Source organism: Orycteropus afer, unplaced genomic scaffold (genome assembly GCF_000298275.1).
Source record: "Orycteropus afer afer isolate SDZICR_OR568_19922 unplaced genomic scaffold, OryAfe1.0 scaffold00002, whole genome shotgun sequence".
In the NCBI taxonomy this organism is placed as follows: domain Eukaryota; kingdom Metazoa; phylum Chordata; class Mammalia; order Tubulidentata; family Orycteropodidae; genus Orycteropus; species Orycteropus afer.
The window spans coordinates 25,969,241-25,984,422 of record NW_006921589.1 but is presented as its reverse complement, the minus strand read 5'-3'; the positions used below and the strand labels follow the sequence as shown (position 1 = coordinate 25,984,422).

At 38.0% G+C, this 15,182-nt stretch overlaps 1 protein-coding gene across 1 annotated transcript in view; it reads left to right on the top strand.

Annotated features, from left to right (window-relative positions):
* Positions 1-15,182, top strand: part of ADAM23 (ADAM metallopeptidase domain 23) — a 219,287-nt gene that overhangs the window by 148,690 nt on the left and 55,415 nt on the right. The window contains exons 10-15 of the mRNA XM_007934813.2: positions 3,032-3,103; positions 4,951-5,114; positions 6,254-6,338; positions 7,279-7,369; positions 9,764-9,812; positions 13,291-13,390. Of these exons, the coding sequence (XP_007933004.1) occupies positions 3,032-3,103; positions 4,951-5,114; positions 6,254-6,338; positions 7,279-7,369; positions 9,764-9,812; positions 13,291-13,390 (561 nt within the window). The remainder of the gene's footprint in view (positions 1-3,031; positions 3,104-4,950; positions 5,115-6,253; positions 6,339-7,278; positions 7,370-9,763; positions 9,813-13,290; positions 13,391-15,182) is intronic.

The following is a 15,182-nucleotide window of genomic DNA, read 5'->3' as shown; positions in this document are numbered from 1 at the left end:
CTAATGCCAGGGATAGCAATCTTTATGCATTCCATTTCATTTTTTACAAATTCCAATTTTCCTAGTTCATAGTTCCTAGCAAATCCTAGATGCTCAATTAAGCAGAACTTTTAAGTTAAGATATCTAGAGGTGGTTTGTCCTTTTCTTCCTTGTTATCTAGCAGTACTGAACAGAGTTCATCACTTCCTCCTTCTTGAGCCACCTCCTTCTTGAGCCACCTCCTTCAATTCTTGGCTTCTGTGATACAACTCTTACCTAATTGGCCTCTAAAATTACTCTGGAATTACTGGTGTGTCCCATGGCTTGGTCCAGAACTCTTTCCTTTCTTTACTTTCCTGCTAAGTGATCGCTTCCACTCTGAAGTCTTTAAACTTTATAAGTTTTATCATAAGTTTAAATTCACTACTCCCTATATTGTATATCTCTAGGCTGAGTTCCAAACTCAGATATCCAGCTACCTACTTGTCAATATTGTATATGCATCTAATAACATTTCTACATCAGAACTCTTAATTCTGAAGTTCTAAATTTCTCCTCCCTGGCCTTTCTCATCATTTTAAATGGCACCAACATCCTCCTAGGCTTGTTGTTGTTATGTGCCGTCAAGTGGGACCTGACTCATAGCAACCCCTCCTTGGGTTTCTGAGGCAGTATCACTACGGAAGTGGATTGCCCAACCTTCCTTTCAAGGAGTGGCTGGTGGGTTTGTACTTCCAGCCTTCTGGTTAGCAGTCAAGTGCCTTAGGCACTATGCTACCAGACCTTCTCCTCCTAAGCTAGTCAAGTTCAAAACCTAAAAGTCATCTTTTATTCTTCTCTTTCCTCACTTTCTACATCCAGTAGATCAGCAAGTCCTGGGAGCTCTATCTTCATAATGTATCTTGAATCCTTGCACTTCTGTCTGCTGTTGCCCGGCCTCCATCATCTTTTTTTTTTTTTTTTTTTTTGCATAGACTTATATTTGTACACCATGTTTGCGATGATCATTATACTTTGATTAATACAATCATAGTGCTGACAAATGTGAACATTTTTAAACTTTAAAAAAAGTCTCAATCATCAGTCAATCAAGTTGATGTTCAGAAGGAAAATGATACTCACTTTAATAGGTATGTAACACCATTGCATTAGAATAGATGTCAGCTGATATTTTCCTTTTCTTTTTGTGTCTGTATGCTTCAAATATCTACACCTTTTGCTTTTAATTTAAAAGATATCTTCACATTTTTCAGCTTATGGAATTTTGCTAGGCAATCTAAAGTGCCAAGCTAGGGAAGCAACTTCTTTATCCTCAATTTTAAAAGCATGTTAGAATGCCTGAAAAGTTTTAGATCAGTTTTTTGCATTGTGACTCTTTCATTCACGATATGGAACTTTAATATAAACTGCAGTTGTGGTCAGATGGTGCTCCAGTTGTAGCAGTAATGTGAACAAAATTGGTCATATTATACTAATTGTTATGAATTAATGACTGCTGCCTTTCGTACAATATTAATCCATTTATTGCACATTTATCACATAATGTCAGTGTGCTCAATGTTTTAAACAATAAAATACCAGATGTGTAAACATTAAGAAATGTATTCTTTGCATAAAAAACATAGTCACAGGGGTAAACTGAAAATGAAATTAAGGGGTCTGATAAATTTATAGGATGAAAGTGGACAAAGGAGGAGAAGCGAATATCATGGTTTTCCAATGTATAAATATTTTGAATATTCACACAAGATACATTATTTTAATAATTCTAATTGGTGACAGTTTTCAAAGGCTTATGGTGCAAATCTGAATTGGTAGTTTTCAGTATATATTTCCATTTCCTTTCAGAATCGTAAAAAAAATAATGATAGCCTCATCTACCAGTAGAGGGCATGATCCTTCTATGGTAGATTTAAAGTTTTTTCTTTAAAAAAACCCTCACTTACTGACATCTGGTCGATTTCCACTCATGGCGACCCCCATTGGTTTTCCAGGGCTATAAATCTTTACTGGAGCAGACTGCCTCATCTTTCTTCTGCAAAGCGACAGGTGGGAACCACTGACCTTTGGATTAACAGCCAAATGCCTTAACCACTACACCACCAGAGCTCCTTATTACGTTTCCAAGGGTCCTCTTAAAGACATAGGCACTCTGGTGTGGTAGTGCCAAAGGCATTTGACTGCTAACCAGAAGGCTGGCAGTTCAAACCCACCAGCTGCTCCTGAGAAGGATGACTGGGCAATATACTTCTGTAGAGATACTGCCTTGGAAACCCAAGGAGGGGACACTATGAGTTGGATTCAAACTCCACGGCAGTGAGTTTGGTTTGGGTTTTCTTAAAGACATGAGCAAAGTACAGCTTGCTAAGAACATGTGTTGCCATATAATAATTTTATCAATTTTCTTGTCTTTATTTTATTAAATAGTCATTTAAAAAAATACAAATTATCAGCATATTTGTTCAATCTTCTTTGTTCTGGTTAATTGATAAAAAGCAAAGGTTTTTGTTGGGAGGAAGTGTCCCTCTGCAAGAATATGCCAAATATGCTACTAATACATTCTTTATTATGAGCACTATCTGAAATGCTGGCTAAGAAATGTTCTTGATCTGAGTTTAAACTGAAGAAAGTGTCCAGTCGGGATTAAATTTCTTGATTTAATTTTTTTAAAATTTAATTTAAATTTAAATTTAAGATTCCTTGAGAATCTAGGAAAGATTGTGTCAACAAAAGCAAGAAGATTGCACTTTTAGACATTAAGACTGCATTAAGCACTTACTTTTCAGGTATAAAGCTTCTTATACAGATTTCTCCAGACCTTTTTCATTACCCAGATTGTCACAGATGTTATAGGTAGTCAAGAGTTTTGTTTCCTAACATAACAGAAATAAAATAAAACTACCATATGTCCAGCATGGCACAGATTAAACTTCTGTATTTTTAGTCTGCATTTCTATTTTTGTGATGAGATTGCTACTTTTATAGAATTTTGGAATTGACCATTAAATTATGTTTTGGCAGTGACTCAGATACTTTTTTTTTTTTTTTCAGTATAAGAAGTATCGGTCTTCTCATGCCCATACGAACAATTTTGCTAAGTCTGTAGTCAACCTTGTGGATTCTGTAAGTATCCTGTCTTGAACTTATTTATACCAAGATGGAATGCTTTATATCTCTATTTGCTTACTTCTTGCTTTGTTTTCTTGGGCAAAAGTAAAAATAGAATTCTTAAGCATATCTGATGAGAAGTTACATAATGGTCTACATCACTAAGAATAGTGCTAACAGAGTTTTAAGGGACTGTTGAATTATTCTCAGAATCTCAAAGGTATATTAGCATTGCATCTGACTGATGTCTAGACCTCACTGCCCCCAGAGTCTGTGGAGGACAGAAACACTGGAGAAAATTACTACCAAAAAGAGCATGAACTACACCTAGCAAAGGAGACCTTATTAATAAAAATCAGTTTATTTATTGCCCTAAATAATAGTATTACTCAAAACTCACTGCCATTGAGTTGGATCTGACTCATAGTGACCCCTCCTTGGGTTTCCGAGGAGGTATGTCTATGGAAGTAGACTGCCCAACCTTCCTTTTGAGGAGTGGTTGGTGGGCTTGAACCGCCAGCCTTCTAGTCAAATGCCTTAGGCATTATGCCACTATGCTACTAATAATAGTATTAGTAGAGAAGAAATAATAGATTAAGAGGAAGTATGCTTGGAGGATACCAAAAAATTCAAACCAAATTCACTGCCATAGAGTTGGATCTGACTCATAGAGACCCCTCCTCGGGTTCTGAGGCAATATCACTGCAGAAGTAGATTGCCCAATCTTCCTTCCAAGGAGTGGCTGGTGGGTTTGAACCACTGGCCTTCTGGTTAGCAGTCAAATGCCTTAGGCACTCCACCAGAGCAGGTAATACAAAAATGATGTTTAAAAGAAAAAAATATATATTGCCTAGTGTTCCCATAAGTAGAATGCTTCAGGCTTCAGTTCTAAATGACAGATTAAGTACGGACCCCAAATAAAACTAATTTGAAGTAGACATATCTCTTTAAAAAGACTTCTAACTCTTTAAGTCTTTGATGTCGATATGTTCTCCCATCATTTTGTACATTGCAGAGAATGATGGTTAAGATTCTCTTTCTTTTCCTTGCTTTAGGTAGGAATTCCATAGATATGAATGTTAAGCATTATGTTTCAATAAATAATTCAATCTGAATAGTCAGAAACTAAACATAGCATACATCTTTGTGTATTTTAATGTAAAGTGCTATTTTGTTCAACTAAATAATTTTTACATGATTTTTATTGTATGTTTTTTTCCTAACTGGAAAAATGTAATTATAAATTGCTAATCATCTAAATGAGAAGGAAAACAGAAAGCTAACAATTAATGATGTGGGTGATGTTACCCTGTCAGATGGGCAATAGCTATCTACTCTTCCTTCTTTTGGCCTCTGATTTTCTCCCACTAATTACTTTTCATATAATGCAGCCTCTCAAAGCAAGCAAGCCATGTTGCTTGATGCCTGTTGAAGAGTTAGTGGCCCATTCCAACCCTGCATTAATAGTTAATGGTGCTACACTTACTCAGAGTCAATACATCGGGCTCTGGCCTAGTGCCTTCCTATGAGGTCTGGAAGCACGATTTTACAATATCTTGTTTTCAACATATGACTTTAGAATCTAACCCCTAGTGAGATGCCAGGGCACTAGATGTGCTGATCTGGGGTTGGAACAAACTTATGGGACAGTAGGTGACATGAGACTGAATTCCCTTTGATTTTAAATAAATTTATGCATGCTCTTGGAAAACAGAAAGGAAGATTCTCTGTCATGGGCTAATGATGACCCCGTGTTCTCCTCTCACCTCCCCTTTCCTGTCCTTCCACTGACTCTGACTCACTGATCGTGCATGTTTGACCCAGTGTTTTCCTCCTGCACCTGTCCTGTTGTGTACCTTCAGATTTACAAGGAGCAGCTCAATACCAGGGTTGTCCTGGTGGCCGTAGAGACCTGGACTGAGAAGGATCATATTGACATCACCACCAACCCTGTGCAGATGCTCCATGAGTTCTCCAAGTACCGGCAGCGCATCAAGCAGCATGCTGATGCTGTCCACCTCATCTCGTACGTTGCTGTTTAAGCTTTTACTGTGACCTTTGGTTTGGCACTTACTTTTATCTTTTTATTGTATCAGTTAAGTTACAGATCAGAAAACAATGAGTTGAACACGATTGGTGTTTATTTCTCTCTCTGTTATGTAAGAAACATGGAGGTAGGATTTCTAGTGCTGGGATGTGGTTCCACAGTTATGAAGCTTTGCCGAGCTCATACTTGGCATCCTCAAGATCAACTCATGACTCAGAATGGCTGCTGGCATTCCAGCCATCATGTTGTTACAGACAGCAGGAATGACAGGCAGGGAAGAGGATAAAAGGGCACAGCTTTCTGCTGAATCAGCTCCCTTAACACAGCTTTTCTGAAAGCTGTGCACCACAATTACACAAATAAATCATTGGCTAGAGTTAGTCACATGGCCACATGTAGCTGCAAAAGAGTCTAGGAAATGTCTTTTCAGATGGACCAGTGAAAAAAACTGAGATTCTATCACTAAGGAAAAAACAACAACAACAAAAAAAACACTGCCATTGAGTTGATTTCAACTCATGATGACCTCCTTTGGGTTTCCAAGGCTTTAAATCTTTACAGAAGCAGGCTACCTCATTTTTCTTCCATAGAGCAGCTGGTGGATTCAAACCATCTACCTTTTGGTTAGCAACTAAATACCTTAACCACTGCACTACCAGAGCTCCTTAGGGGTATCCTATTTTCCTTTTGATCTGGTAAGCTGTTCCCTTTCCCACTTATGGTTGTATCCTGGAATCCAGTCATTTGGAGTCTTCCTTCTTTCTCTCTCACCTTTGCTCTTTCCTTGCTCTTCTCTCAGTCTTTAATTGGCAACTTAGAATAACCAGCAATATTATACTACTGATAGTCTCTTCTGCAAAACGGTAAGGGTCTATGTTCTGTTTATCTGTGTGTTCTTTATTCCTGGCCTACTGTGTGGAGCTTAGCAGATGCTCAATTAACATTTACTCACTAAAATTTTTCTGCTAATAAATTGAAAGGTATTCAATTTTTGAATGAGGATTGCTTTGGCATGTTCACTGTAGGAGAGTAGACTTACCCACATGTTTTGGGCGAGTTTATATGATGGTTAGTATGTTGGTTTCCTCATAGCCGTGTAAAAATTTTTTCCCCATAAGGCGTGTGACATTTCACTATAAGAGAAGCAGTCTGAGTTACTTTGGAGGAGTCTGCTCTCGCACGAGAGGAGTTGGTGTGAACGAGGTAAAGTTTATCCATTTTCCTAAAGTAGAACTTTATCTTTGCATCTGTTCTCTACCTGCCCTATGACCTAACTTATGGCCCTTCTCATGCTTGCTTAGATACTGATTTAGAGAACATAGCACAAGTGGTTATATTAGCAAATAAAACCCAAAGAGGTCTTTGGTGTTAGACAAGAGGTATTAACTTCATTTTATAATGCTAGTTTTTCATATTTATCAGGCAAATGCAAGCCATAGATTGACCCAGAGATTTTTAGGCCTCTATAGACAGGAAGTTAGTTAAATTTTTTAATCCTTCCCTTATAATTTTTTTTTCCAGTTATCATGCTCTTCTGCCCACATTAGGTTTAATTAGTTTAAACCAGAGTCTATAGGTATAACTAATCAGTGTTTTTCTTTTCTCCCTATGTAACTTTTTTTTTAACTTTCTACCCACCTATCTGTAAATCAATGGAAACAAATATTTCCTTAAACTCGTTGTTTTTCAGTATCTTCATTTTTATAAAGGAAGTTTCTCATAACAGTTGGCAACAGGATCCCAAAAGCCTAACCACTAACTCTAAATCCTGGTCAATACCAGGTTATCCCAACAGCTGTCATTCGGTGGGGACCTATCTTGACGTATTTGTAGTGAGTTGAATTTTTCCTTGGTTTTGGTATGAGTTAAATTGGGACACAGCCTTTTGTGACCAGTATTTTTTGTTACCATGTGAGAGCATCAGGTTCTGAGAGATGCATAGTACATAGTACATAGTACGAGGGCCCTTCTGCTTTGTAAGCCTTGTTGTAAGGAAGAAATTATAAGGAGCATGTTTCATTTTTAGATGCTGTGAGGCTCTGCATAGGGAACTGAGATGATCTGTGGTGACAATTAAGAAATAATAACTAGCTTTGTGCACTCTCTCAAATGTTTCCCACACACTTTCAACTCTGAAAAACAGTATGGTCTTCCAATGGCAGTGGCACAAGTACTATCACAGAGCCTGGCACAAAACCTTGGAATCCAGTGGGAACCTTCTAGCAGAAAGCCAAGTATGTACATTACCTTCTTACCCACTTTCATGTCCCCTTCTATCTGTATAATGCATGTCTAGTCAATAAATAAATACTTTTCATTCCTAAATAATTATAGTTTAATTGTAGTGTATCTCCTTCCTCTAAAAAATTTATAAAATGAGCAACTTAAAGTAATTCTTAATCTGTCTGGATTCTAGAAATTTTCTTTTCAAAGTCCTTTCAAGGTCCATAAAATAGACGGTGTGATTTCTATTCAGTTTCTTGAGGTGTGAGTCAGCTCCTTCTCACACTGCAGAATGTTGGGATTAGGGCTGAATATTCACCTACATGCCCATCTTTATTTTAACCAGTTGAGTATAGATGCAGAATGCCAGCTGAGGCTCCACCACAAAGTTGATAATGGTACAATTGGATTGAAGAAGTGGCTTCGATCTCTGGTCAAGAGGGGCTTTCCTCCTCTACCTACCTCAAAATTAAATTTAGCCACCTGGTTTCCTTAGAAAAGCTAGAGAAGGCTTTCCTACAGGAAGAACCCACCCCTAGGGACAGGTACAGGAGGGAGTACAAATAGGGCCATAGATTGTACCCATTAGAAAATTCAGTGACTGTTGGAGGTTACTCCTTTCATTAATCTGATTGGTGATGGGTGGAAAGAAGGGCCAACTTATCCAGTGGGCACAGCATCTAGCCCCCCCCCCCCCAATAAATTTAGGAGCCCATGGAAAATTTTAATTTCTTTTACAATCAGAGGAAGAAAATGAATATAATCCAGGTTGAAGTGTATTCACTTATCTTTATACTAATAGAATTGTAAAATATAACTTTAATAAAGTTTTGGTGGAGGGAGGCAAAAGTTCCTAGGGCCTAGGGCTCATCTTATGAAAGTCATAACGTGATCGATCCCATGGAAAGATAGATCCAGCTGTTTTCTCCAGTTAGTCTCTTAACTAGGAATTAAGTCCCCTGCTCTCTGTGAAAATATGAAATGCTAGGAAAAAAGACCTCCCTCCCCATCCCAACCTCCCCAGAAGAAAAGAAGAAAATCTGCCTGACATTTTCTTACATTTTATACTTTTGTGACTACTACCAAATAATTGTCATTAATGCATAGTCTTATGAAAAACTGAAAATACATATCCGGGGGCTTTTTGACTCTCATTATGTGTATATTAGATTAAGTCATCAAGTAACTTAGTCATCACAAGTGTTTAGTGGCATTTAGCAAATCCCTACAAACTTTCGTTTATTAATACCTTGCTCAGAGTATTTAATTTCACAAGAAAAGACACCAAACTAAACCCACTGCCACTGAGTCAATTCTGACTCATTGTGAATCTGTAGGACAAAGTAGGACTTAGCTTTGTGCAAGGCTGTAAATCTTTATGGAAGCAGATTGCCTCATCTTTCTCCCCTGGAGTGGCTGGTAGATTCAAACTGCTGACCTTTTGGTTAGTGCCTTAACCACTGTGTCACCAGAGCTCTTTTAGAAAACACATGGGGAAGGGTGAGAAGAAAAGATCATTACTAGTGCCTGGCATAGTTCTTCCTTGCTGAAATGTTTTATTTCTTTGTGAATTGTTTGTTTAGGTAGGTATTTCATTAGTTCTTGAGTTTCTTTAAGTAAATTTATTTAGAAATTTTTCTTTAAAAATATCTTTATGATAGACAAAAGAAAAGGAAAACATAAAGGAGGAGACAGACAATCTCATCACAATATCAATTATTTCAGTCTGTCATATTTAAGTCAAATTTGTGATTGTCCTTTAGTTTAAATGATTGCTCACATGTTGAGATTGTTCTCTTCTGCTAGATGTTTGAGCTTAGTGTTCCACAAGTCTCTGACTGATCATTGCTTTGAGTTGAGCAAATTGAATTCCCACCTTTAACGTCCAGTGTGCTGTGTTGGAAGGACGTCAGTGATGATTTGGTGCAATGCTTCATGGAGGGCAGACAGGCATACTCCCTCATGTGAAAACCAGAACCACTGTGGGAGACAGGGAGAGATCAGTACCATTTTAGAGATGGAAACACTGAGACCCAAGAAATGCTGAGCCACCTGCCTATGGGACTCTAAGATGGTAGAACTTGGACTGAAATGTATGCTTCCTGACTTCTAGACCAGGTATTTTTCACTAGACACTGGGACTAGGAGCTTAATTGAGTTATCTGAGTTACAAAAATAAAGAGAAGCACAATTTTATGTTTTGCCAGATATTTTCTTAGAAAGTGAATACAATTCAGGAATGGATGTATTGATTTCAAAAAGACAAACTTTGTTCTGTGGGACTTCCCCTTCTGGTCCTATTTGATATGGAATTGGTGATAAAGAACTAGTTGAAGAAGTGGAATGCAAATTGAAGGTGTGACCGTTTCTTTTTTTTTCTGTTGCTTTTATTGCTTCGTAACTAGAGTGTGACTGCACAGAATCCTGGGGTGGCTGCATCATGGAGGAAACGGGGTAAGTTTTCATTGCACATGAGTTTGATATATGCTGATCACTAAAATTGCTTCATATAATTAGATACACAGTCTCTCAGGTAATGATATTTCAGGCTAAGCACTTAGTATAAATTCAATAATTAATTGTCTGATATTTTAGAACTAAAGAGCTAATTCACTTTATATATTAATCTTTTATTTAAGGTTGGTGATAAAAGTAAGATGTGTTCTCTCCTTCTACTTCTTATTAGCCTGTAAAGGAGGCACATTATTAAATGTTTCTATATTGAGTAGAGGCATTAATTTTTTAGTATACTTAGAATAAGAGCTGCATGTCTACCTGAAGGAGCCTGTGAAAATCAGTTTAGTCATCAATTTGTATTTTAAGAAACTCATAAATAGATACATTTACAGTAATAAAACTATGCTACCCTGCTTAGATTATCAATAGAGCTTTTTTTACTGAGACAGATTTATTAGATCTAAATAAGGCTATCTTCTGTTGATGGACATCTGAACGTTCCCTCACGTATCTACTCTCTTATTTTGTCACTGCTTTGGGGACTGAAGTAACTACCCCAGAGCTGCCATTGTGTCACTAGAACAAGGCCGGGAAACATTATCCTCTTTCCCACAGACCCCTGTCTCATGGGATCCACTGCTTCAAAGTCCATTATAGAGCCCACTCCTAGTAGATGGGAACAGTTTCCTCACTCAGGTGCCTATCCTACATCCTTTTGCCTGTGCCAGACACCTGCCCAACACCTGCATGCCCTTCTGGGCTGTTTCTGGTTCTACTCCTATCCCTATGAATACTAGTTGCCTGAGGCCCGAAAACCTACTTGTGTAAATAGAGCCCCTTACTTCTTCTTCTACCAACTCTCACAGCAGCTCAGCTCCAGGGCAGAAGAGAAATATGAGTGCAAGGTTTTAGACAGGGGCCAGCTGTTATCCCTGCAACTCCAGAACATGTACTTTATGAAAGTATAGTTTAAACTTGAAACTGATTGCATCCATGTCCCCTTATCATTGTACCATGCATTACTAATATTGTGGCTTAAACAGAATTTTTTTGAGCACTGTTCTAGAAAGGTAATACCATTATGATATAGGTTCTGAAGGGAGATGACTTCTGTGTTCTACATTCCCAATTTCTGAATGCATTTTTGGACTGAATACCAATACCAAAAACCAAACTTACTGCCTTTGAGTTGAATCTGACTTGTAGCGACCCCTCCTTGGGTTTCTGAGGCAGTGTCACTACGGAAGTAGATTGCCCAATAGGATATAATAAAATGACTTACAGTCAGCATATATTTCTCAAGTATACCTGTATATGTAGCTCTTATAAGAGAACCCTATCAACAGCGGCAGGTTTTGTATGCCACCATAAACTGCTCTCATACAACAGGATACATAAAACATCCTAGAATAAGTGGCTTGTCCCTTTCAAATCAAGTGCTATTATAAATGTTCCTAAGGAATCAATGTGTATGATTCAGCTTAACCTTGATCATATGTATAATACTCCCCTGTGTATTGACCCAGAGAAGGTAATTTTATTAATTAAATCACAGAGGAGGGTCATATTATATTTGTGCTAAATCATGAATTTCACCAAATAGACTTTGAAAATGAGAATAAGAAGGAGCACACCTTAATTCTGTTTTTAATGTCTATACATACATATGGGAGCTCTGGTAGCATAGTGCCTAAGGCACTTGACTGCTAACCAGAAGGCTGGCGGTTCAAACCCACCAGTCACTCCTCGGAAGGAAGGTTGGGCAATCCTACTTCCATAGTGATACTGCCTTGGAAACCCAAGGAGTGGTTGCTAGAGTCGGGGCCGACTCCACGGTATATAACAACAACAACAACAACATACATACATATACACACATACTGCCTTGGAAACCCAAGGAGGGGTCGCTATGAGTTGGGTCGACTGGATGGCACATAACAACAACAACATATATATACACACATATATATGTATATGTAGGAGCTCTGGTGGCATAGTGATAAGGCACTTGACCGCTAACTGGAAGGTCAGTGGTTCAAACCCATCAGCAGCTCCATGGAAGGAAGACAGGAAGATCTACTTCTGTAAAGATTTACAGACTCAGAAACCCAAATGTGGGTCGTTATGAGTTGGAAACAACTCGACAGCAGTGAGTTTGGTTGTTGGTTGTTTTTGGTTTTTTATATGTGTGTGTGTGTGTGTGCCTATGTGTATATAAAAAAACAAACTCAGTGCCTTAGAGTTTATTCTGACCCATAGCAACCCCCATAGCAATAGGGTTACCAAGGCTGTGTATCTTTATGGAAGCAGACTGCCTCATCTTTTCCTGTGGAGCAGCTGGTGGGTCCTAACCACTGATGTTTTGGTTATCAGCCAAATGCCTTAACCACTATACCACTAGAGCTTCTTATGTGTGTGTGTGTGTGTGTGTGTATGTATGTAGCATATACTCAATACTGTTGAGTTGATTATTCAGACTCCTAGCAACTCTATAGGACAGTAGTAGAACAGCCCCATAGGGTTCCCAAGGCTTTAATCTTTATTACTGTTACATCTTTCTCCTGTGGAGTGGCTCGAACTGTCAACTTTTCATTTAGCAGCTGTGCACTTAACCACTGTGCCACCAGAACTCCACACATGCAAAATACTAAAATCATTACATGCACACGTGTGCACACTTGAGCATAACACATCTCTTTAGAACTTCCTTGTTTACCTGAATTGAATTTGCTGAAGCCTGCATTGTATACTAAAACTGAAATAAAAACTCACTGCCATTGAGTCGATCCCGACTCATAGTGACTGCTCCTTGGGGCCCACTTCTGGTTAGCCTTAGGCGCTACACCACCAGAGAAAATTGACACTCTTTGATCCCTCTTCCACGGTAAAATCTAGTAGATCATGAGCTCTTTTTATTCAGGGCAGAACCACAAAAGTATTTACTTTACAAAGACATCTAAAACTAACTCACTACTATTGAGTCGATTTTAACTCATAGAGACCCCTCCTTGGGTTTCCGAGACAGGTATCATTATGGAAGTAGATTACCCAGTCTTCCTTCCGAGGAGTGGCAGGTGGGTTTGAACTGCAGCCTTCTGGTTAGCAGCCAGGTGCCTCAGGCACTATGCCACCAGAGCTCCCTTACAAAGACATAACAAATAAAAATTACGTTTTACAATATGGTCTCAATGAAGAGGTTTTGTGATCAGCTTTCCATATACTGTGTTAAGCCAGGTACGTAAAAGGGCTTGACCAATGAGGTTATAACCTCAACCCCAAGCCTGTGATTTTCTTTGCAATTCTATTTTTACAAAGCTCTCTCACACACATTTTTTTGGCAAGTTTGAACATAAGTGCTCTGTAGTAATTTGTATTAATCCATCTGAATCCAGAGTGAACATTTTGTACTAGTTCAAGAGTTTCACTTTTCTGATGATTGCCTTTGGTGAATTATTTATGCAGTTTCTTTTCTCAGGGTATCCCATTCCCGAAAATTCTCAAAGTGCAGCATATTGGAGTATAGAGACTTTCTGCTGAGAGGTGGAGGAGCCTGCCTGTTCAACAGACCAACAAAGGTTAGTAACTTAGAAAGTATAATTATTTCTCCAATAGTTTACGATAGAGAGTGCAAATATGCATGTATCTTGGATAGCAGGTTTCTTGTCAAGTCAGATTAATATTTATTTATAAAAAGCAGTATCATGTTACAGAATAACTGATGTTTTAATGAATGACAACCTAAGATTTGAATGTTCTGAATCTCTGACTTTTCAGTGCTAGCTAATCCTTTCAATCCCCTCCCCATCCAAACAAGCAAACTTTGAATCTGAAAATTTCATGTGAGGGTTTTACATCATATCTAAGGGATAGTGTGTTAGGTTTAGATAAAATATTACTTTAACCTGTTTTCAATTCCCCTTAACATTCTCCTGAGAGGACTAACTACTAATTTCTTGGTGGTGGTTGTTATTTGTCTGTCTTTGAGTTTAAGCATGGTCTGTTCTCACAGGCAGGAATTATTATTAGTATCAACTAGCCAAGAAATGACCCAAAGTATTTTCAGATGCCATAAATGCATGTGTGTGTGTGTGTATGTGTATAGATAGATAGATAGATAGTTGAATGGATAGATAGATAGATAGATAGATAGGCAGATAGATAGATAGATAGATAGATATAGTGCTCTTGTGTTGTAGTGCTTAAGGTATTTGGCTGCTAACCAAAAGGTTGGTGGTTTAAACCCACCAGCTGCTCTGCAGAGAAAACATGAGGCAGTCTGCTTCTGTAAAGATTTACAGCCTTGGAGAAACCCAAGGGGATTCACTATGAGTTGGATTCAACTTGATGACAGTGGGTTTGGTTTTTTTGGTTTTAGTCTCTTTATTGGGGGAGTTCCATGTTGTCAATTGGCATTTCAACAGCATTAGCATACACAGTCCCACAATTTCTGTCCAAAATTCCATAATTCAAAAACTGAAAATTGGAAGTGCTTTTGGCAGTAAAACTTCCTAAACTTCAGTAAACTCCTGAACTTGAAAATAGTTATTTATACCTCCCAGAGTAAATGTTCACAAGTCTTCTGCAGAGATATTAATACATTTTATTATAGAAATATTAATATATTTAATAGAGTCTAATGGGAAATGCATTGTACTTTTCTAAATGCAGCAAAACCAGAATTATGGAACTTATCAGATGTAAGGTTTTTGGATCAGCAGCTGCAGACCTATGATATCATGTTTGGAAATGAAGTTGTTCAACAGGCAAACAGACAGGATAGTATAGAAATTCTAACATTTCATATGCAAATATCATGTTTCCTTTTTAAAATATGACTTTGTAAGTCAAGCATAGTTCATGGCTTTACAAAATGGTTGATAGTCTGCAAATTGAGAGAGCAGTGAGATTATATGCTGTTAGCATTTTGAAAAATCAGTGACTAATGTGGATAACTGACAGAATAATTATTTCTACACCCGTAATTAAGTGATACTACTATAGTCAGGAGATGATAGGGTGATGCCTGGCATCTGTATAATGTCGCAATAAGGTTGCGGGCGCAGGAATTTTAAAGTGACCTTGAATCATTAAACTGGGCTGCCTGCCTTTCATGACATTGATCTCAATGCAGCAGAAACCCAAAAGCTTTATAGTGTTTAAATGGGTGAAATAAGTCATATTGAACTAATGTGAGCTGCTGATATTTTTGAATTGCAGTGCACATGGCTAGTATTACCTCCCCTGCAGCTCACCAGCTAATGGTACACATTATGCCTGAGGATCAACACTGAGTTGTTTGGAAAGGTTAAGGTTTCTTGTGTGTGTATATAGGATCTATCATTGAATTTCTGGGCAGTAGGAAGAAAA